The sequence below is a fragment of the Maylandia zebra genome, linkage group LG4, assembly GCF_041146795.1.
Source record: "Maylandia zebra isolate NMK-2024a linkage group LG4, Mzebra_GT3a, whole genome shotgun sequence".
In the NCBI taxonomy this organism is placed as follows: domain Eukaryota; kingdom Metazoa; phylum Chordata; class Actinopteri; order Cichliformes; family Cichlidae; genus Maylandia; species Maylandia zebra.
Window position 1 is genome coordinate 16,151,278 of NC_135170.1, and position 19,832 is coordinate 16,171,109.

A 19,832-nucleotide genomic window follows, 5' to 3' on the forward strand; every position below is an offset into this window, starting at 1 on the left:
GAGAATTTACTCCAATCTCCTGTTATATTTTAGATAGCAAGGAGCAGACGGCTGAGTTTATTAAACTCCACCGAGACAGTGGTAACGCAAATCTGAAGGCTGGACTGTCCCATTTTACAGCCTCCCGGCCTTCTCTGTCTTTGGAGGACCCGGCCCAGACGTAGACACAAAGGCCGGGTCCTCTGAAGGATGCAGCTCCTGAATTGAGCCACAGCTTTCCTTTTTTCAGTGTTAGCGCGTCTGTTTTAAAGTATTTCATAATTCTGTTCAGGTCATGCTCATGTTCATGTTTTTCTCATCATAGTTTCTCACATGCTCCTGCTCAGAATCATGTTCATGTGACTTTGTCACAGTTGTGATAGTCTAGGTTTTGCCAGTTTGGGTTCTAGTTTTAGTTTACACCCCTGTATGCTTTACCTTGTTTTGTGCTCATGTTTTTTCAGCCAAATAAATGGCTCGGCTTTCAAACTTCTGTTCCATCGCTCTCCTGTCTGCTTTTTGGGTCCACACCGGCTGCTCAGCCCTGACACCTTTTCAATGAATCAGAGAACAACACATAAAGCATTTTTTGTATATGAATGTGTTTATTGGTCTTTTTTTTTTTTAAAGAAGTTCATAACAAAATAAAAGGAGATGATAAATGCCTGGTTGTCATCAGCCAGTTGAATAGACGTAATAACACCCTTATATGTCATTATTAAACATTTACAGTCAGTCAAAGCGCTTCACTTGCACTCTTTGTGATTGTATTGTAACCTGTGCAGATCAGAGCCTCAGTATAACACTGACATATGCGAAAAGAAATAAAAAATCTGTCTTTCATAAAGCTAAACTGTGATTTCACATGGTAAACAGTTTGTTTTCTCATGCACTTATTTATTTTTTCAGTGCACCACCTAACTGCTGTCTTGGCTTAAGACTAAGGCACTTTCTAGAGAAACGTCTTTCCTTTTACTTAATTTTACATAAAAAGCTCTTTAATTGGCACAATTTACAAAACTGTGCCACATGTATAGATATTTTTTTCATTTTTTATTTATAGACACAAATAGTATAACACATTCAAATGCACTAAACCATTGATGTTCTGCACTAAAAGCTTATTTAGCACTTTATAACATCACATAAAACAAATAACACATGTACCAGATGTTTTCTTGTGAGTGTATCACTCCAGCCATGACACGAATGCTTCCTTGGACCAGACCTGTCTTTACAAATGTCCTGACTTCTTGAATGGTGACACAATCTGTCCACAGAGAGACAAACACCTACTCAAATCTATCTGCGTAGTAGTTCCTGCTGCGAGTTTCTCTAGGACCATGTTTTGGCAGGATGACGCACTGACAGAAACACAAACTGACAATTTCCTAAGTACAGTGTACATGATACAGAAAGGATAACATATTCAGATTCTTACAGGAACAGAAAAAAAAACATCATTGTTTTGTATAATATCAGTTCATAGTCTCACTTTTCATAAATCATTTGTAAAATGCTGTAACATTATTGACATAGAGAAAAAAAATGTTGCTGCCAACAGGGTACAACAAGTCAACAGTATAGTACCGTAGATTAACAGCAGTGTGCCAAAACCCTACACTGAGATGAGCTATTATTTGCAGCTGTGCTTCAATGGAAGTATCAAAAAGTTTCCCCAATATTTCATTACAATAAGCTGGATGTTCGGTTTTAATAACAACAAAGAATGCAATGTCTTCTGCAGCTGAGCTCCGCCTACGATAATCATCACTGCAAATCTAAAAAAGCAGGAAGCAGGTGGTAGTTTCAGTAGATTGCATTGAATAATGTAAGAAGAAACTATCACAGATAAAACCTTCACTCGATGTTCAGTGATGGTCCAGCAGAGGGAACCCTCACTCCAACTATCTGCAGCCATGACAAGGCATTTGCATAGGTCATCTCTACCCTTATGAGATGTACATTTAATAATGAACAGTGCAGGCGGGCGACAGCAATGTCAGGAGTGCACCCTCGAGAGCGTGACAATGCATTCAAAGCACCTGAATAGCATCGCTGAGGACACAGCAAGGGTAGAAGGTACAGCATGTCAGGTATGAGTTGGAACGCACGGAAAATCAAGTATTAGGAAAAAGATCGGCACTGCAGTGAAGATGGAAACCAAAAATATGCATATTGAGTCAGGTCAACTTCAAGTATATTGCAGTTCATTAAAGGACTGTAAAAGTATTATTAGGGAGAGAGGTTTGTCTCCTTTTCTGCGGTGTCCTATAATTCTCTGATATTATCTTCCTCACCCGCTATATTTTAAACTGCTATTTACTTATAGGATTTATCATAAAACAGATAACAGCAGCAATAAATTAATAATTCAGTTGTTTTTGGGTTTTGTTTCAAATGTCTAGGTTGTTTTTAAAGATACATTTAACTTGTATTTAAACATTATTCAGTCGGATTTTGATGTCCTAAATAATCCATCTAAACTATATAAATAAATCAGCCATCCTCTGTGTTTATCACGTGATGTACACAGAGGATGGCTGGACTAAAGAATTGTTTTTACCCTCTTCATAAGCAATCATTAAAATACGATCCAATATAAACATCTCATGAGCTGATTTTGTTTTCTGGATTTGATGTGCGCAATTTAATACGATTTAGGAAATAGAAGAGCTGTAAGTTTTTATGAGGTATGGAGCATGTGCAGAGCACCTGAGTCCCTCGTGCAATTATTTATTTCATTTTTCCCAGTGTAATTACCACTGTGCAGCTTTCATCCAAACATATGAGGCACCATTTTGTCTGGTATCCAGCCTATGATATACTGCAGGGGTGGAGCCAAGTGGTGGCCAGGGGTGGCCTATTTGGGAACTATATGTGTCTACTATTACTGTGTCTATTACTGAACAGAGTGAACTAAAAAAAAATATGCTTTTTCTTTTTGAAGCATTTCTCAGCAGCTGTTGTTTCCTGGTGGTGCACTTCTGCATGTGTGTTATCAGAAAAATAAATGGAGACGTAAGTTTCTGGGCCACCCCAGTGTAACTAATAGTAGCAGTCTCAGCCAGTGTCCAGGTGGCCGGCTGCCATTGCCCAATAATTTTCATTACGACTCTAAGAAAGAAAAAGGGTCCATCACTCATGGAACCCCCAGAAGCAGCAGAAACTGGTGTGCGAATTCAGCTCATCACACCGACTGTATTTCACTGATGACAGTGATGTATTCATCAAAACCTTGAAGCAGCTGATCTTCAGAATTTTGATCTCTACCTGCCTGTCGACATTACATATTTTCACCTTCAGCATTACATGTGATTTTCTTTTTAGCAGATGCATCTGCATTTATCTTTTCTTTTGCTCTGTTAACACGATTATTTTTTATAATTTAAACTAGTGTGTGTGTGTGTGTGTGTGGAGAGGGCACGGATAATAATGCTAACATTTTGCACTTCTCCAGCACACTAATGCTCATCACAGCTGCGTTGACAGCCAGAGGAAAGGCCACACAGCTGAGCAGAGCTTTTGCCCACATTGATTGCACGCCTCTCAATATTCAATGCTGACAGACTCAAAATGAAATCCTACTTCCTCCATTTAAGTGTGTTTCAACCAGTCTAATATGTGTTTGAAGCCCACCTAAAAGCTTTCATATGAGTAAAAAAAAGAGAGGCTCTCTATTGAGCATGGTTTTACAGATGTAAAGCCTCATATTAAGGACACATTAGGTGCTGATGGCTCGTTAACAGAGGGAGGGAGAGAATGAGTACAATCTTAAGACGGCAAGAGGAGTAGGGATCATATGCACAGTGGCAGACCATGCACCTCCCCCTCGCTAAGTGCTGCAGAGATGTAAGGGTACGTGTGTATCTGTGTGTGTGTGTGTGTGCATAGGAGGAGGGGGAAGGGGGAAAGAAAGTGAGAGTGTGTATCTGCGTGCGAGCAGAGGCAGATCCATGGTGGTTGTAGATGGAACAGGAGGAGAGGAAAAGGAGCGGCCAGCAGTGGAGGTGTAACCTCAGGTGGCCGGGTTTCTGTCTACCTTGCCAGCACTTCATGCATTGTCAGCTGATGAATGCTTCCACGCTCAAGAAAATGGAGTGGGCATCATAGAGTGATAAAGCTTAATGTGACAAGATCTCGCTGTTGCTTTTTTTAACACACATTAATCAAAGATTAAAGCTCCGTTAATGCGAAATCCTTGGTAGATTTACATTTCCTCTTTAAGAAATCTCCTCTCTATGAAGCTGAGAGGGAGGCGATGCCCAGGAGTTAGATTATTGGTCTGGTGTGGTACACTGGGTACAAGCGGTGTGTTTGATTTTTTTTTTCCAGGAGTCTCCCAGGAAGGGGAAATGTGCTTCTCTTCACGTGTTCCATGCTTATGAGGTCTGACAGCAGAGAGCACAATGCACTCCTCCGCCAGCACCCGCTAAAGCTTCTCATGCACGATCTCACACACAAACATACATAAAGATTTCTCTCTCTTATGCACTCACACACACATACTCACACAGACACATAATCCCTCCGTATTTCCCTAAGCCTGGACCAGCCAGCAGCAAGACCAACCATCCATGGCTTTGACCCTGAATCAAACATTTGGAGAAAGAGGGGACGGAGATCCATAAAAATAGGACAAGTTGTTTCAGTAGAAAAATAGAGAAATTTACAGAGGCTGATAAAATGTCTTTGGCACTTCTGAAAAAACATAAAATAATTAAAAACAAAAAACCCAGCACAGATCAAGAAATTGACACTGAGTATAAAAGGCCAATCTAGAAAGCTCTACAGCCAGGAAAAGGTTGTGATGCTCCAAATTCATCCACGCATGAGTCTAGCTATTCCGGGGTGGATCTGAGCCTGCACCGGCCCGTACTCCACCACCTCTCCGTCCACGGTGATCATGCCTTGTGGAGTTATGGGCTCTAGTCGCAGAGCCTTCACCTTCTCATACACCAGGTGGGGGCAGCCACATGCCAAGTGGCCACCTTTCTCCATGGCAAGGAAGAGACGCAAAAGGGCAGGCCGGGAGATTCCTGCTGTCACGTAGAACAGATGGATCAGACCATCATCTGCCATTGCACCAGGGACTGTCCACAGGTCCTCAGCCAGGTGGGACTGGTAAATAGCCAGCACCAAGACAAAGTCTTCCTCCTTGACTACTGTCCATGTGTCTGGGACAGGTTGCTCCAGGTCAGGGAGCAGAGAGTCTACAGGGGCTCTTGTCTTGGTGTCACTCTCGATCTGAGGCCTCTTGGTGGTGATGGCGTTGTTGGAAGAGTTGGTTCTAGTGTTGTGGTTTGAGTTCGTGCCATGGCGAGAGCTCGGGTTTGGGGAAGTGTTGGGGATAAACTGACAAGGAAGTGAAGAACAGAGTGAGGGGTGCTGAGGTGTGGAGGGTGGGTGGTTTGTTGTGAAGCTCCCTTTTGAAAGTTTTGGTGCTTCCTTCACAGGAAGGTATGCTAATCTGCCCTGATACACTCGGAGTGAGGCCAGACGTACCAGGGTGCCCATAAGGAACCGGATAGCTCCGACGTGGCGGTACTTCTCGCTCTCAATATCGACATCTGCCACAAAGCCCCAGGCCAGAGAGAGGAACGAGAAGAGGCGCTGTTTAGAGGCTAGGTGGACAGACACCAGGTCCAGAGGGCCAACCAGGCCTTTGCACAGCATGAAACCACAGCTCAACAGAAGCTCCTCATTCCATGCTGGAGGTGACCTGAAAAGTTGTTTAAGAGATCATGAGGTAAGCCTCAATTTCACAACTACTACATGGGACTACAGTGGGGTGAAAAATTATTTGAACCCCTGTTAAATTTGTAAGTTTACTCACTGCCAAAGAAATGAAAAGTCTCTAACTTTTATGGTAGTTTCATTTTAATAGAAAGAGACAGAATATCAACCACCATGTCCTCAGGCAAGGTTGATATTCTCTTTCTCTCCATTAAAAATAAACTAACATTAAAAACACAGAACCCCAAAAACTGGGGTGACAAATGTGTGAATGAGCTAAAGCACTACAAATGCTCACAAATAGACACATAATGAATTAAATAAACTCACTGCTGCACATAATGCTGATATTACTGTAGCAACAGCATGCTACTGAACAACATTTAACTACTGAACTGGCAGTTTGGTCTTGGAGGGTGTCATTGATCAAGTCTGATCTCAAAACTTCGGATCTTCAAAGTTTCAGTGCTACACCTACAGACCTTCAGATCTTGTTATAAGTCCATGACTCAGTAGGTCAGAGCTGCACTGAAGGCCCAACAGCTTGTTAGTCAGAGGCGGCCATAATGTTTTGACTCATTAGTGTATATTTCTGTTCGCCCCTTTGATGTTGTGCTAACAACCAACCAGCAGATGGAGATGACACCTTGAACATGTGCTGGGTCAACATGTTCCCCAGCTGCACTCTGGACTATAATCACTCATAATGTGCCAGTTTTTAAACCCATTACATCATTCCTTTGAGAGTTGGAGGAACCTGAAATGACCTTGCCGCACAGCAAAGCAGTTGAAAGTCTTGTTTCTCTCCTGAGGAAATGATGTGCCCAGTCAGCCTTTGGCATAATTACACAAGCATGAGATAAATTGTCTTTTTTTTCCAAAACTGAGGAAGGTTTATCTTTTGGACTGTTAGCCCATGCATTTAAATGACTCATTAATGGATCAACTCACTGTGAGTAGTGGTGGACGGATGCAGCCAGGGCATTGCCGGAGCCACCTGGTAGAATACCCAGAGGGATCTGAATGGCCTCTTGCCAGTCCTCTCGGTCCATAAGACCATTTATCACCTGAATAAGCAAGAAGAATAGAAGAGCAGAATCAGACTGTGGTTCTAAATAGAAAGTAGTGACTGTGGAAGACTGCAAGTTCTGATAAAAAGTGTTTCTCTCATAGTTACAGCTGTTCTGTGTTAAGTGTAGTGCTTCCAGGAAACATGAAGGTACCACGGTGGAAGATTTATAGAATCAGAGAATCAAAAGCAAAAAAGAAAAAAGAAAGAAAAACCTTGACATTACTTATATTCTACATCATAGCTTGAAAAACATCCACAGAAAAAATTAAGGCTTTTATTTATCTGGTGCCAGCTCTTTTGTCAAGATTGAGAACAAATTAAATTTTTATAGTCCTATTCTAAGAAGTTCCTGAGAATAGGGCAGGGTTGTAAGAGTTTGTATGATTTTCATCCGCAGCTGATTAGCACTTGTGTCCTTGCCAAGTAAAGTTAAAGCACCTCAAACAGCAGCCCATCTCCAGACATGATGACCAGTGCATCCCACTGCGACAGGTCCGCCTTTCTCACCAGCTCCCGAGCGTGGTTCTGATGCTCTGGAAGACACGAGAGGAGATCGAGAAGTAAAACACGAAGCAGAAAGTGCGGTGAAATGCAGGACGTAGCAAAGACATAAAAAAAAGGGCAAGGTCAGTGAAAGAAATATGCTCCCCTTTATCGCCAGCCTTTGGGGTAGGATCAGGGAGATTAGGCAGAAAAGAGATTCAATTTCCCCTTATCAGGGCAGACATATCACATTAGCCCATCCAGTGGCTATTCAACAGCTCCAAGGCAGCTTTAGCCAGCCTGCAAACATCTGTGACTGACAAATATCTGAATGTGTGTGTGTGTGTGTGTGTGTGTGTGTGTGTGTGTGTGTGTGTGTGTGTGTGTGTGTGTGTGTGTGTGTGTGTGTGTGTGTGTGTGTGTGTGTGTGTGTGCATGCATGAATGTTGGTTAATGCGCTGAGCTATTTGTTAAGCCTAGTTTTATTGGCAGCATCATTGAGTAGGTCCCTCTGCAGGGGGCTCATCCTGTCAGCATCAAATTCTACCGTCCCGCCAGCCGACACTCCGCAGTGAAGTCGTGCATGGTAAAAGAGGACGGCAGATATGAAATTAACAAACACTGATACGCTCACATCATGGTTGAAATACTGTTTTCTGATCTATTGATGGAAATAAAAACAGTGGCATCGTCTTTTCTTTTCACTTTGCTCAATTTTTACCTGTCTTCCCCACAACCCCCATGCCTGGAAAGTCTCTTGGGTCTCCCTTTCCCCAGCGGTGCTCCCCATGTTGCTGCTGTTTGTTTGCTGTTTGCTGGGGAGGCTCGAGGCACTGATGCAGTGCTGTGTTGACAGACTGAAGCAGAGGGAGTAACTGCACTGCACAGCTGACTCAGCAACTTGAGCCCGCCGAGGGAGTTGATGCTTTACTTCCTAGCCACTTCCTTATTCAAGAGGTCGCTGTCACGCATACAGCCTTAAACCTGACGGCAGAGGTGCCACAAAGTTTTCACCTGGCACGCTCGCTGTTGAGTTTTCCACCATCTGCACACGACTACCAAAGATTTTGCTCTGTTTAAAATCCTCAGTAAATTCCACTTTAAATACAGCTGTTCCCAAGTTGTGTCACCTTCGTGTGCCTCCTTCTGAGGTTAAGCTGGGTAAAGATTAAACTTGGTGCACTTCATACAGTATGTAAAAGGTACATGCTGACACAAGAGGTGCCTCCACTGGTACTTGTCCTTCCTCAGGCTAAGGCAGTGTGATACAGTCATCAAGGACCTGTCCCAGTAAATGGTTTATGCCAGTTAATCTGTATCAGACCAAAGAAGCCCTTTAGTGTTCCCTACCCCCACCTTATTTCTGTTTAACATTAGTTATTGTTGTTTGTCTGTTTACCTCCCCACCCAGCTGCCAGCCTTCCTTTGAATCCCAGAGGTCTGTATAATGAGTACACATCAGCAGCCTCTCTCAAATAAACAAACACAGAGCCTGTCCTGTTATTTTTTGAATTTGCTGTTGTGGTTCATCTCACATTGAGCTACACGCTACCAAGCTGATGCTAGAAGCAACAGCTGCTTCTGTTGATTCTGTCAAGCAGGGTTTGGCTGGAGGCAAGTGGTAACCTCCAGGACTGAATAAGAAGACAGTGCTTTTACAGTTGTGGTGAGAAGTTCACATACACTAATCATGGGCACGAATGTAATGATAATTTGGGGCTTTTAATGATTTCTTTGAACTGCTCTTTTTCCAGCGTGGAATGATTTTACAGCATATCCCAAAAGGTTCATTCTGTTCATCTGGACGTAGCGTTTTCAACGGGAGAAACATTTCGTCACTCATCCAAGTGACTTCTTCAGTCTCAGCTGACTGCAGGTTGCCCCAACCTTATAAACAGTACATTCGCACAATAACTGAAACCTACATACATCTTTGGCGAGTTTAAAAAGCATGAATTAGGAGCAAAAGTTGGAAGTTATTTAGGATTTTCTTGTATCTATACAGGGTCAAAAGTATGCATTCTTGCCCAGATGTATACATACATCCCCACTATTTGGTTAAATGTCCCTTAGCAAATTACACCTCTACCAAATGATTTGTTAACCAGCAACAAACGTCAGGCATAATTCTGGCAGGACATTTGACCACTCTTCTTGGTAGAACTGGTTGAGTTCATTTAAATTGGTTGGTTACCTGGCATGGACTTAGCTTTAGTTCTTCAATGAGTTCATTGGACTTTTCAGGGTTGTTCTGAGATATGATCAATCCAATTAGTGTTATCAAACACATAATTGTAGTCAATCACGATCGCTAATGAGAAGTTCACTTCTAGCGCAGGGGTGTCGAACTCCAGGCCTTGAGTGCCGGTGTCCTGCAGGTTTTGGATATCACCCTGGGTCAGCACACCTGAATCAGATGATTAGTTCATTACCAGGCCTCTGGAGAACTTCAAGACATGTTGAGGAGGTCATTTAGACATCAAATTAGCAGGACTCATCTAAAACCTGCAGGCCACTGGCACTCGAGTTGCCTACCCCTGTTCTAGAGGCTGGCACAAGTGGTAGATTCCCATTAAATTGGCCAATGTTATGACTGAAGTAAAGACAAGCTGATATAAAAAATATTTTTCTCTCTATAACTTTGTGTAAAGTGGTACCGGAGATGACTTCTTCTTTTCCTTAACCAAAATTTGATGAAGGCTTAAATTATGCATTATTAGGTACATGAAATATCGGTTCTGACACAGTTGTAGCCAGTAGCTCTCTGCTGAGCTTCAACTCAGTTAATTCAAGGCACTGAAATAGCAGTCCGTATAAACACTTACATACATATGAAAACGGAGAGTCTGTAGTAAGGAACAACATTATTGCCACTGGGAGCTTTCTGCTTTCCATTAGTACTTTGTTTGTAGACCAGGTACTACTGACCAATCACATTTGAACAGGCTTTCATTGCATGCGGGTGAACCGTGCATGTGGAAATCAAAGAATGAATGTAATTTATAAAATGCAGTCTTAACTGTAAATGCTGTATATGCTGATGATTTATTTGATCTTCAATGTAAAGGATTAATGGATGGAGTGGGTAGGATTGTCCCACATATCCACTGGCTGCAATGAAAGCCCTGAAAAACAATTTTTTGTTGAGTCATCTATGCAACGTACAAACAAAATATATGAATGCAGGTTGCTGCCAAGGTTGCTAGCTTGGCTGGTAAACACATGATAGCGGCTTGAGGCTTTAGAACATGATTTTATAAACCAGTGGTTGACATAGGCTTATAAAGGCTTTATCAAACTTTGTATAGTTAAAGTTAAAGGCAGGAGGGTAAATGAGTCTATGTGCTTATATTTTATTCCATATGTTTGGGTATTAAAGCCTTTTTATATTTCTTTATCAGCTTATTGGTATCCCGAGGGAGGTCACTTTGAGCTTAAAGCCTCTGATGACAGCAACCAACGCAACACTGTTTGAATTCACAAAAAGCATAAGCAATTCATATGGAATATGGAGCAGCTTGAGAGAGATATTAAATGCGTATCACTGCACATGTGCCTGAGTGCCTGCTCATACTCGTGTTTGAACATGTGGTTTGTAAATTTGTGATCACACAGGCAATGCATAATTCCTGCAGAGATTAAAAGTTGTTTTAGAGTGCAGTTATGTCAACTTATGTGCGTGTGTGTGTAATTGGCAGGTTCTTTAAATGATCGTCCACGGTGGGGTTAAAGACTTCAATCTGATATTTTCATATGGAGGTGACCTTGAGAACATTGCCAGCCAACCGCACAGGGAAAACATATTTACGAGTGCGGGAAATCCACTGACCTGTGATGACAAGCGTGTAGGGAACAGAGGCCTCCGTGAGCATGCCCTGTATGTGGCCGGTGAAAAGCTGGAGAGCCTGTCCGCGCCCGCTTTGAGGATTCACCAGCATCATGATTCTGCAAGGCCGACGCACCTCCATATACGCCACACCTGAGAGAGGCAGAGGAAGGTGGATGTGAGTGAAGGCGAGGACAGAGATGAAGGAGTAGGATTTTTAAAGAATGTATAAGGGCAGCCTTTTCCCTCAGGGTCTCTTTGGCACAAAAAAAAGAAGGATGAGGCAGTAAAGGCACGGGCCGTGAGAGCATTCAGGCTGACAACGCTTCATTTTAATGTGACATGCTACTTTCTTCAAAGAGAGAGGGCTTACAGATGCTTCTCATTCGAGATCTCACCATGTATTATTAGCAACTCGTGACATGTTGTCGTCCCCATGAGGGAAATCCTCCTGTTGCTTGTGTCTTTCAAGAGAAGACAGATTAATGGAATGAGAATATCCATTTTCCTGAGGTTTTTAGGGACTCTGCCTTTTTACTCAAGGGCACATGTGCACTGTGGATGCTAGCTGTCAAATACCAGTATCAGCATTGGTATACTTGGTCAGATTTGGCACATTGATGATGATTAAATCGTGACACAGTGCTCTCCCCTACATAAGCTGCCTTTACAAATTAAAAGTATCAGCACCTGTACTGGTATTGGCAACACTTGCCCTGTATTTACTTGGTAAAAAAAAAACTGCACACCACTGCTAATTGGTAAAAAAGAAAAGAAAAAAACAATATAGCTGTACCACTTCACGTCAAATGTGTACATTTAACCTTCACAAGATTGTGATTGGATCACTTCCAACCTTGTCCCGCCTCTAGTTCTGATTGAAAAAAGTCCCCGACAATAACTATAATTAAAAATTAAACGCTGCTTGCTTGGCAGCTCCATCTTCAACATCCTTTTCCCCAAAATAACCACTGTCAGAAGTAGAATAATGATGAAGTTATAGTAGATTGTCCACATGACAGTGCATCCTGTAGACAGACAATGATTCCCCACATTGCTCCTGATGCCAAAAATCAACTGCGAAATGTAAAGTAATGATCGTAGTAAGGGCTACTACAGGACTTTGCAATATCTTAACTACAACTTTTCATCATATTCTAATCTGAAAGTTCTGAGAGGGAACTAGACTTCTGCAAGCTTATTAAAGGAACAATATAAAGTTGCAGAAAAACTGAAAGTGAAATGTAGAGAAAGAGCGCAGGAGATGTGGTAGCGTAATGGGTTAAGTAAATGACATTCACCAGTGAGAGTGGGGTTTTAAATCCCAGGGCAGCTAATTATTTTTAGCCCATGCTCATTTGTTTGGGGGCTTAAAACAGAGAGCTGCGGGAGGAGAGCTGTCTAATTTTAAATCTGCAGTAGGCAGAAATCTGGAAAAGATTTCTGCCTACTGCAGATTTAATTGTAAAATACTTGTTGGTTGCAACTAAAAGGATTTGCAGCTTTTACAGAGTAGTTTCCCCCACTGGAGTTGGATTTTGCAGCAGACGCTCCTGACCTTTAGAGCACACACAGACTCGCCAGAGACCATATCAAATGAATCAGAAAGGACAAAAACATCATCCCATTTTGGGGCACGGAGAGCAGAACCGGTATTGATTTCTGCCATAAATACATGGCTGTAGATGATACTGCCTTCGGTATCGGGCAAGCAAAGTTTCTCAGAATCATAAAATGTGACAGATGTAAAAAACAAAAAAAAGATCCTCATCATTTAGTAATTTCAGCTGTCGTTTTTAACCTTAGAACTGACAGAGCAAATGCTTTTGCCGTCTTTGTTTTGACTCACTATCTGTTGGCTCTGGCTGAGCTGTCAGGGTATTTGTCCTCTTGATAGTTTATAACCTCAATTTCCAGGTCTGTGACCTGTCTGTGCTACTGCCATCCTCTACTTTATATGGCCTGTGATGACAGGAAACAGTGACGGTACGAAAATATCTCAGAGAAAGAGGTGTGAACCCGCCAAAAAGAATAAGGTGAGAGGGCAAAAACACAGGTGCATGCCAAACTGTGCCTCCATTCAGTCACACAGGGTTAGCATTGTTGTTTACTTGAATCTGAGCACAATGTGGCATCCAGACACAAAGGTCCTATCTATACTTCCAGAATACAGTGGAAAATGGCTGCTGATAGTGAAAGGGCTTTCAAATTTGGGCTTTCAAGTCTGCAGGGCTGAAAATCATCCCATTCAATACCTACAGACACCCTTGAAAAGGGTCAAACCCAACACAGGCATTCTTGTTTGTTAAAGCAAACACCTTTAGCATTTTTCACACTGGGATATATGACACATAAAGCAAAAGATGTGCTCATCCTGAACTATGCTTATTACACCTGTGAGTTTTTGTCAGTGATTCAAATAGAATAATGCAACAAAAGAAAGAAACAGTGTTCAGTCCCCCACCTAACTCATTCTAGCCTGTGTAGCTTTACTTTGAAACAAACCCACTGCCCATTGCTGCATTAATTTACAGCAGGGATTTTCTCAGATCTTCATGAATGTGTTCTAATTGAGAATCACTGCAAGCATTGAGATAACATAACCTAATGTAGCTAATAAAGAGCCAAGCTGGGGGTTTTTTAAGCTAAATGTTATCATCAGAACATTAATATGTCTGCAATAATAATGCCAAAGTGTTTAGCATCTACAATGATGGGTGCAAGGTGCAGAAATCTTGCAACATTTTGCGTTGAATTCATTTTAATGACATGTCAGAGGTATCATTAAGGAGGCAAAGACCAGGATTGAGGTGTAAAAAAACTTCAAGTACATCAGATAGCACAGCGTTTACAAAGACCCAAAAGTCAGATATGACTGGACAGTTCCAAAACATATGTAAAAACATGCCTGGTGACGAATTCTTGCATATGTGACAGTGATATGACAGAATTGCAATTTTGAGAGTCACAGGCTGCTAACGTGGCTGAAATGTGGTGGGCATGTTTAGGTAGACTGTGGTATTTTAAACAATTCTTAATTAGTACTAAGGTGCCCAAAGTGTGCCAAGAAAATATCCCCAACACCATCACACCACCAGCACCAGCCTGAACGGTTGATACAAGCCAGGATGGATCCATGCTTTCATGCCGATTACACCATATTCAGACACTACCATCTGAATACCGCAAATCAAAATCAAGACTCATCAGACCAGGCAAAAATTGTTCCAATCTTCTCTTTTCCAATTTTAGTGAGCCCATGCAAACTGTAGCCTCAGTTTTCTCTCAGCTAATAATAGTGGCACCTGGTCTGGTCTTCTGTTTTGCTGTAGCCCTTCTGCTTGAAGGTTCAGTTCTGCATTCAGAGATGCTCTTGTGCATATTCTGGTTGTAAAAAATGCTAATTTGAGGCACGGGTGCCTCCCTCAGACCTCAAAGCAGTCTGACCATTCTCCTTCGACATCTGGCATCAACAAAATTTTCACCCAGAAAACTGCTGCTCCACTTTTTCAGACTATTTTCTGTAAACCCTGATGGCTGTGTAGGAAAAATCCCAGTAGATCAGCAGCAGCCCGTCTTACACCAACAACCATGCGACATTGAAAACCACGTATATTGTCTTTCTTCCCCATTCTGATGCCAAGTTTGAACTTCAGCAGGCCAACTTGACTATGTCCATATGCTGAGCTGCTGCCATGCAATTGGCTGATTAAATATTTGCATTAACAAGCAGTTTAACTGGTGTACCTAATGAAGTGGCTGCAAGTGTATATGAACTGGGTCTCTTACAAAACTGAGATTACGGTGGGAGAAAGAAATATGCACATGCAGCTTATCAGATTAAAATGAAAAAAATAGATTTTCTTTCTCTTTCTGTGTTTTGATGTTATCTCATTGAACCCATGTTGCACAGCAGCACTGATAAGCAGTATTATCAGCAGTAATGGTAACTAAAACTACTTGTCTCCTGTCTTGTAGAATAGCTCATTAATTTTGTAAGCTACTTCTTTCCTTAAAAACTGCATATCAGTAATCCTGTGCTCTGCTGTTTTCATATTTTAGTAAGTACTGCTGGTGAAATTTATACTCTAATTTCAGAAGATTTGCATGGTATACATTGGGAAATTGCTCATAAAATGAGGCTGATTTAAGTAGGCATACCCAGACAGTACATACAGGCCACATTGAAGAAGATTTCTGAAAACAACAACTTCCCAGACATTTCTACTTCCCTGACCTCTGTGTCACCTGTGCATATGACAGGGACTTATAGGGGTTATATGAATGTGAATGTGAAGTCTGTCTGGGATGTGAAGTCAGATACCTGCAGGCATCATCCTGCCACAAAATCTTCAGGGTGTGCATTTCACAGATACGAGTGGGTAAACACACACCGGCAGCGAGGTGACAGGCAGACGGGAAATGACAGTGTGTCAGAACTAACAAGTGTCGCGCTGACAGAGAGAATCTGCCACCTCATTTCCAAAAAGGTGTACGTCTATAAAGGAAAAAAAAAATCTAAATAAAGACAAAATGTGCTTCTAAGTTTCGCAAGCGGCAGCACAGGTGGGATTTGTTAAAACATGAAAACATTGAATGAAAACTCCTGGAACAGAAACAAATATGTGGGTTATTTACTGAGAGCATTCCTGTTCAGGAGCAGCACTAAATTCAGGCAGCAAAGAAGCATCTGCCAACACACACACACATACACACACTGCATTCCAAGGTTGGGCGAGTGTTTGCTGGAGAGGAGGAGAAGACGTCCAGAGAGTACAAACACCAGTGCCCGCTGTGGCAGCGGCTGACAGCCCATCACAGCCATGTGTCACAGAGCAGAAGACAGAAGCTCAAGGGGGACCGAGATGCTGGCCGGGGTGAGAGGTCTTCTCGTGACGCATTTTTAGCTCTCGACTCCTTCAATGAGGAAGACATGACTGCTTCAGTGGAGGGCCCCATGGGAGATCACACAATGACAGGCGCACCTGACCCCAAAGCTTCTAGTAAACAGTTGCTTTTGAGGTAGCAGAGCACTAGAGGTGGGCGGATCAATCCAAATACTGATACTAGTGTGCTGGTATCGATATTGGAACAATACTAGTGCAACAGAGTCGATACGTCATTTCTAAGCTGACTGAATTGTGTTAAATAGTCTTGTTTTTTAAATTAAATAATATACCTACTTTGAAAAATACCTGAACCTTTTTCTGCTGACTGTCACGCCTATTTTATTTCTAGTCCATAGCACATTTAAACCACAGAGGCTGACCCAAAGTAAATTCAATATTAGGTCATTAGGTCAAATTAGGTCATTAAAATCAGTTCAGAATCTGCAAAGTGATGATGATCTTAAAAGTCATGACACACCTACATAAGCTGCCTTTATACGGTGAAAGTATTGTATCAGTATCAGCAGTCCCTGTATTTATTTGGTATAGGGTTGATACCAACATTTGCAGTATGGCACACCACTACTCGTAGCTCCTACCCTCTTCTCCTTCTCTTTTGCACTCTTCATCTTAAATAGCAGACACAGTGGGTGCCAGGATCACACTCACATCACCACTGGAGAAGCTTATTTGCAGATTTTAAAAAGTGCGGCCCCACTTTTTTCTGGAGTAACTCAAGACAAATCCTCATTGATGATGTACCAGTGTAGCAGGAAGGAAAGAAGGAAACATGTCATGTAAAAAAAAAAAGTGGAATTTACAATCTGCCTTCTATCAGATATCCGAAGAGCCAAAAAAGGATACGGCTAGTAGCCAAAAAAAAGCAGGCGCTTGTAAGATAAGTCAAATCAAGTAACTATCATCTCATTCTTTCGCATGCAATCTCCCAGCGGATCTTCTAAGCAGCAGGACTGTATCATAGTGTGTGCTCTTCATTATTTACAGCGCATTCATTCCAGTGAACCCACAGTGAGGATAAAAAACCCTGCGACGCTACCACTGTGATAGACATCAGAACAGTAGCTAAATTAGCAGAGTTCCAGCCTCACTGTAAACTACACCTTCATAGATTAGATTACACGTTTAAATCACTTTATATCTGAGTGTAAGTGTGTCACCGTGATAACTCCCTGCCTAAATACCAATCTTGTGCAGTGGTTGCACGTTTAATCCAACCTTTCCATCTGCAATCCCAGATGAGATGGCATGCAATTAACTCAGGGGGTAAATACACTATTGGGGATTAGTGAGTCACTCTGACTTCCCCTGCTTCCTCTGTGACAAGCAGCAATTCTGCAACATCATTAGTACAACATTATTCACTTAAAGCACATAATATATTCCGTTAAATGCTCTTTTATTAGCTCGACCGGACCTGGAACGCTAAAACAAGCTTAAGAATTAATGATATGATCACATCATCGCGTGAGATGCTGCGTTCAAAAGAAGAAGACAAGTGAAAGAAAGCTAGGAATAAAAGGCTACAAACTGTTAGAGGCCTGAGCCGGTTCATTAGTATGTCTGACTGAAATGCTCCCAGGCTGGAGCACTTTGATGCGGAGTCCAGTGAGCAACCAAGTTACCCTGAGCTTACCATCTGTCTGCCTGCCGCAAATAAACAGTTCAGAAGCAGAGGGAGGCTGGATGTTCCTCATCACACAGTAGAAGTGGGTGGAACGATCCAAATATGGAGAGTGTCGATACCAATGCTGGTATCAGTATTAGTTTGATACTAGTGTAATAGGATCGATATTTAGTTTCCATCCTCTAAATTGAGTATACAGCCCATTGAACTGAACAGGGGAATAAAAACTTTTTTTCTGTTGACTGCCAAGTCAGTTTTATTTATATCCTAAAGAACATTTAACCAACAAAAGCTGACCAAAAGTGCTTTAAAGACAGTCACATATACATCTTAGGTTTAAAAAAAAAAAAACAGTTTCAAAATACATGAAAAGCTAAAAGGTGTATTGTATTGTCTTAACTCACAATAATGGGGGGTAAAAATCATAAATGTTTTCAGAATTTGCAAATTGATGATGATTCATCTCATGAATCATGACACACTGCTCTGCCCAACACAAACGGCCTTTATGGGTCAAAAATATTGGTATCAGTATTGTATGATAATACCAGGCCTGTATTTATATTGGTATCAGATCGATGTCACAATTTGCAGTATCACAGCGTCCAGTCTGTGTGTGTGTGTGTGTGTGTGTGTGTGTGTGTGTGTGTGTGTGTGTGTGTGTGTGTGTGTGCTGTGTACACCTGGAGGCTGCTATTGCAGGAGGGCAACCTCATTACATATCCTAACACTTCAACATTCCAAATTAGTCACCGCTCACTCAAATATCCGCTTCTTCTTTTCATATTTCTGGTGTGAAGAGATATTGCCGGACCGACAAAGAGGATTCAGAATCACAGTTTTGAGACCAAAACTGTTCTGCCCTGCATCCTCAGCAAGTATCACCAATCAGTTCCCAAATGAGTGATAGTGATAATTAGGCGCATAAACTCTTCTCATACAGTATTCACGTTAATTATCCTGTTGTTGTATACCAGATTGGAGCACAGAGGAGATAATGAGATCGGAAGACAAAAGGAACTTGAGGACCGTCTGCATTTTAAACAGAGCGAGACATGACGAGGCCTAATTAGACGAGGCTGCTGCAAAGCTGGGTGAAAAACAGACGCTGTTTTGATGTGATTTTTTTCCTCCACCCATCAACAATAAACTCTCAGTGGGAATTTACTGAGCGCGAATATGGAAGGATGAACAGCAGCTACAGCCTCTGCTGACAGAAGATCAGTTGAAAATCCAACTACTTAAGTGATCATTTTTATGCGTGTGTGTTTTTCAAAAGAAGCTTCATATCCAACAAAAATCACCACCATGGGCTACATGCATGAATGGGACAGCAGTTAACTGCTAACCGTTCACAGCAGGTAGAACAGGTTACAGTAGCAAGTGGAATGTGTTTCCTCTATGCCAAACCTGTTTGTTTGTTTTTTCTTTTTCCGGGGACTTGGAGATCTCTGCTTTGGATATCTGTGCACGAGGCTCTTTCTGAGAGCCAGAAAGGCCTTCTCACACCCCTGACCTCACTGAATACTTTAACATCTGCACATAAAATTTGTCAGTGTTCGCCTTTTTTTTTTTTGCTACATATAGTTTATTTATTTATTTTACAATATAAAGTTGAATCTCAGGCTTCACACGTGTGACCCGTGCGTTTACTCACCGTCTCTCCGGGGCGCCTGGCGCGCCGAAGCATCTCTGATGGCATGAGCCCACCTCTCAGCCTCCTGGAGGTTGGCGAGCGGGTCCTGGACCAGTGCGACCCGAAAGCACTGCTCCACTCTGTGCCGGGTCACTCCGGCGCTCATCCAGCGCCTCTTGAACGGGTAGAAATAGGCTGTAAAGTAAGCGCCGACGTCCGCGCTGTCCGGCCCTCTGTACGCCCGACAGCCGACACAGTCGGTCAAGTTAAAAACCACCTTAGTCCGGCCGGGTGAAGAGGAGATTCTTTGAATGGTCAGGGCGCTCTCCGTCAAGCTCACCGAGTAGCGGACCCTGTCGTTGAGCATGTCGGTGAACTCCCCGTACAGCACGCCCACGAACCCATTCCGCTGGCGGGATGGGTCCGGATCACAGGCGTCTTTCTCCATCCCGGACGGAGAGTGCGACGCGTCCCGGAGGCCGGTGAGCGGATGGCGGTGCGGTGCACACTCTGATTCTACCAGCCTGCTGTGGGACCCTTTAAGCGTAATAACAGCAGCTTGCTTA

General features: G+C 42.4%; 1 protein-coding gene across 1 annotated transcript; it reads right to left on the reverse strand.

Moving 5' to 3' along the window:
* Window positions 1-1,889: 1,889 nt before the first annotated feature.
* LOC101483399 (sphingosine kinase 1) lies at window positions 1,890-19,762 on the reverse strand. Its single transcript, XM_004560691.3, has 5 exons — window positions 19,288-19,762; window positions 11,100-11,249; window positions 7,226-7,320; window positions 6,667-6,782; window positions 1,890-5,701 (listed from the first exon to the last, which is right to left on the reverse strand). The coding sequence occupies exons 1-5, from the start codon at window positions 19,712-19,714 to the stop codon at window positions 4,801-4,803; spliced, it is 1,689 nt and encodes a 562-aa protein (XP_004560748.1). The 5' UTR covers window positions 19,715-19,762; the 3' UTR covers window positions 1,890-4,800.
* Window positions 19,763-19,832: the final 70 nt, after the last annotated feature.

Bases quoted from the DNA above. Each gene is read 5' to 3' on its own strand.
- LOC101483399 (XM_004560691.3), bottom strand. From the start codon at position 19,714: ATGGAGAAAGACGCCTGTGATCCGGACCCATCCCGCCAGCGGAATGGG. The intron at 7,321-11,099 runs GTCAGTGGATTT...CGTGTCTTCCAG, and splicing joins CTACACGCTTGTCATCACAG to AGCATCAGAACCACGCTCGG. The intron at 6,783-7,225 runs GTGCTTTAACTT...TTGCTTATTCAG, and splicing joins GAGATGGGCTGCTGTTTGAG to GTGATAAATGGTCTTATGGA.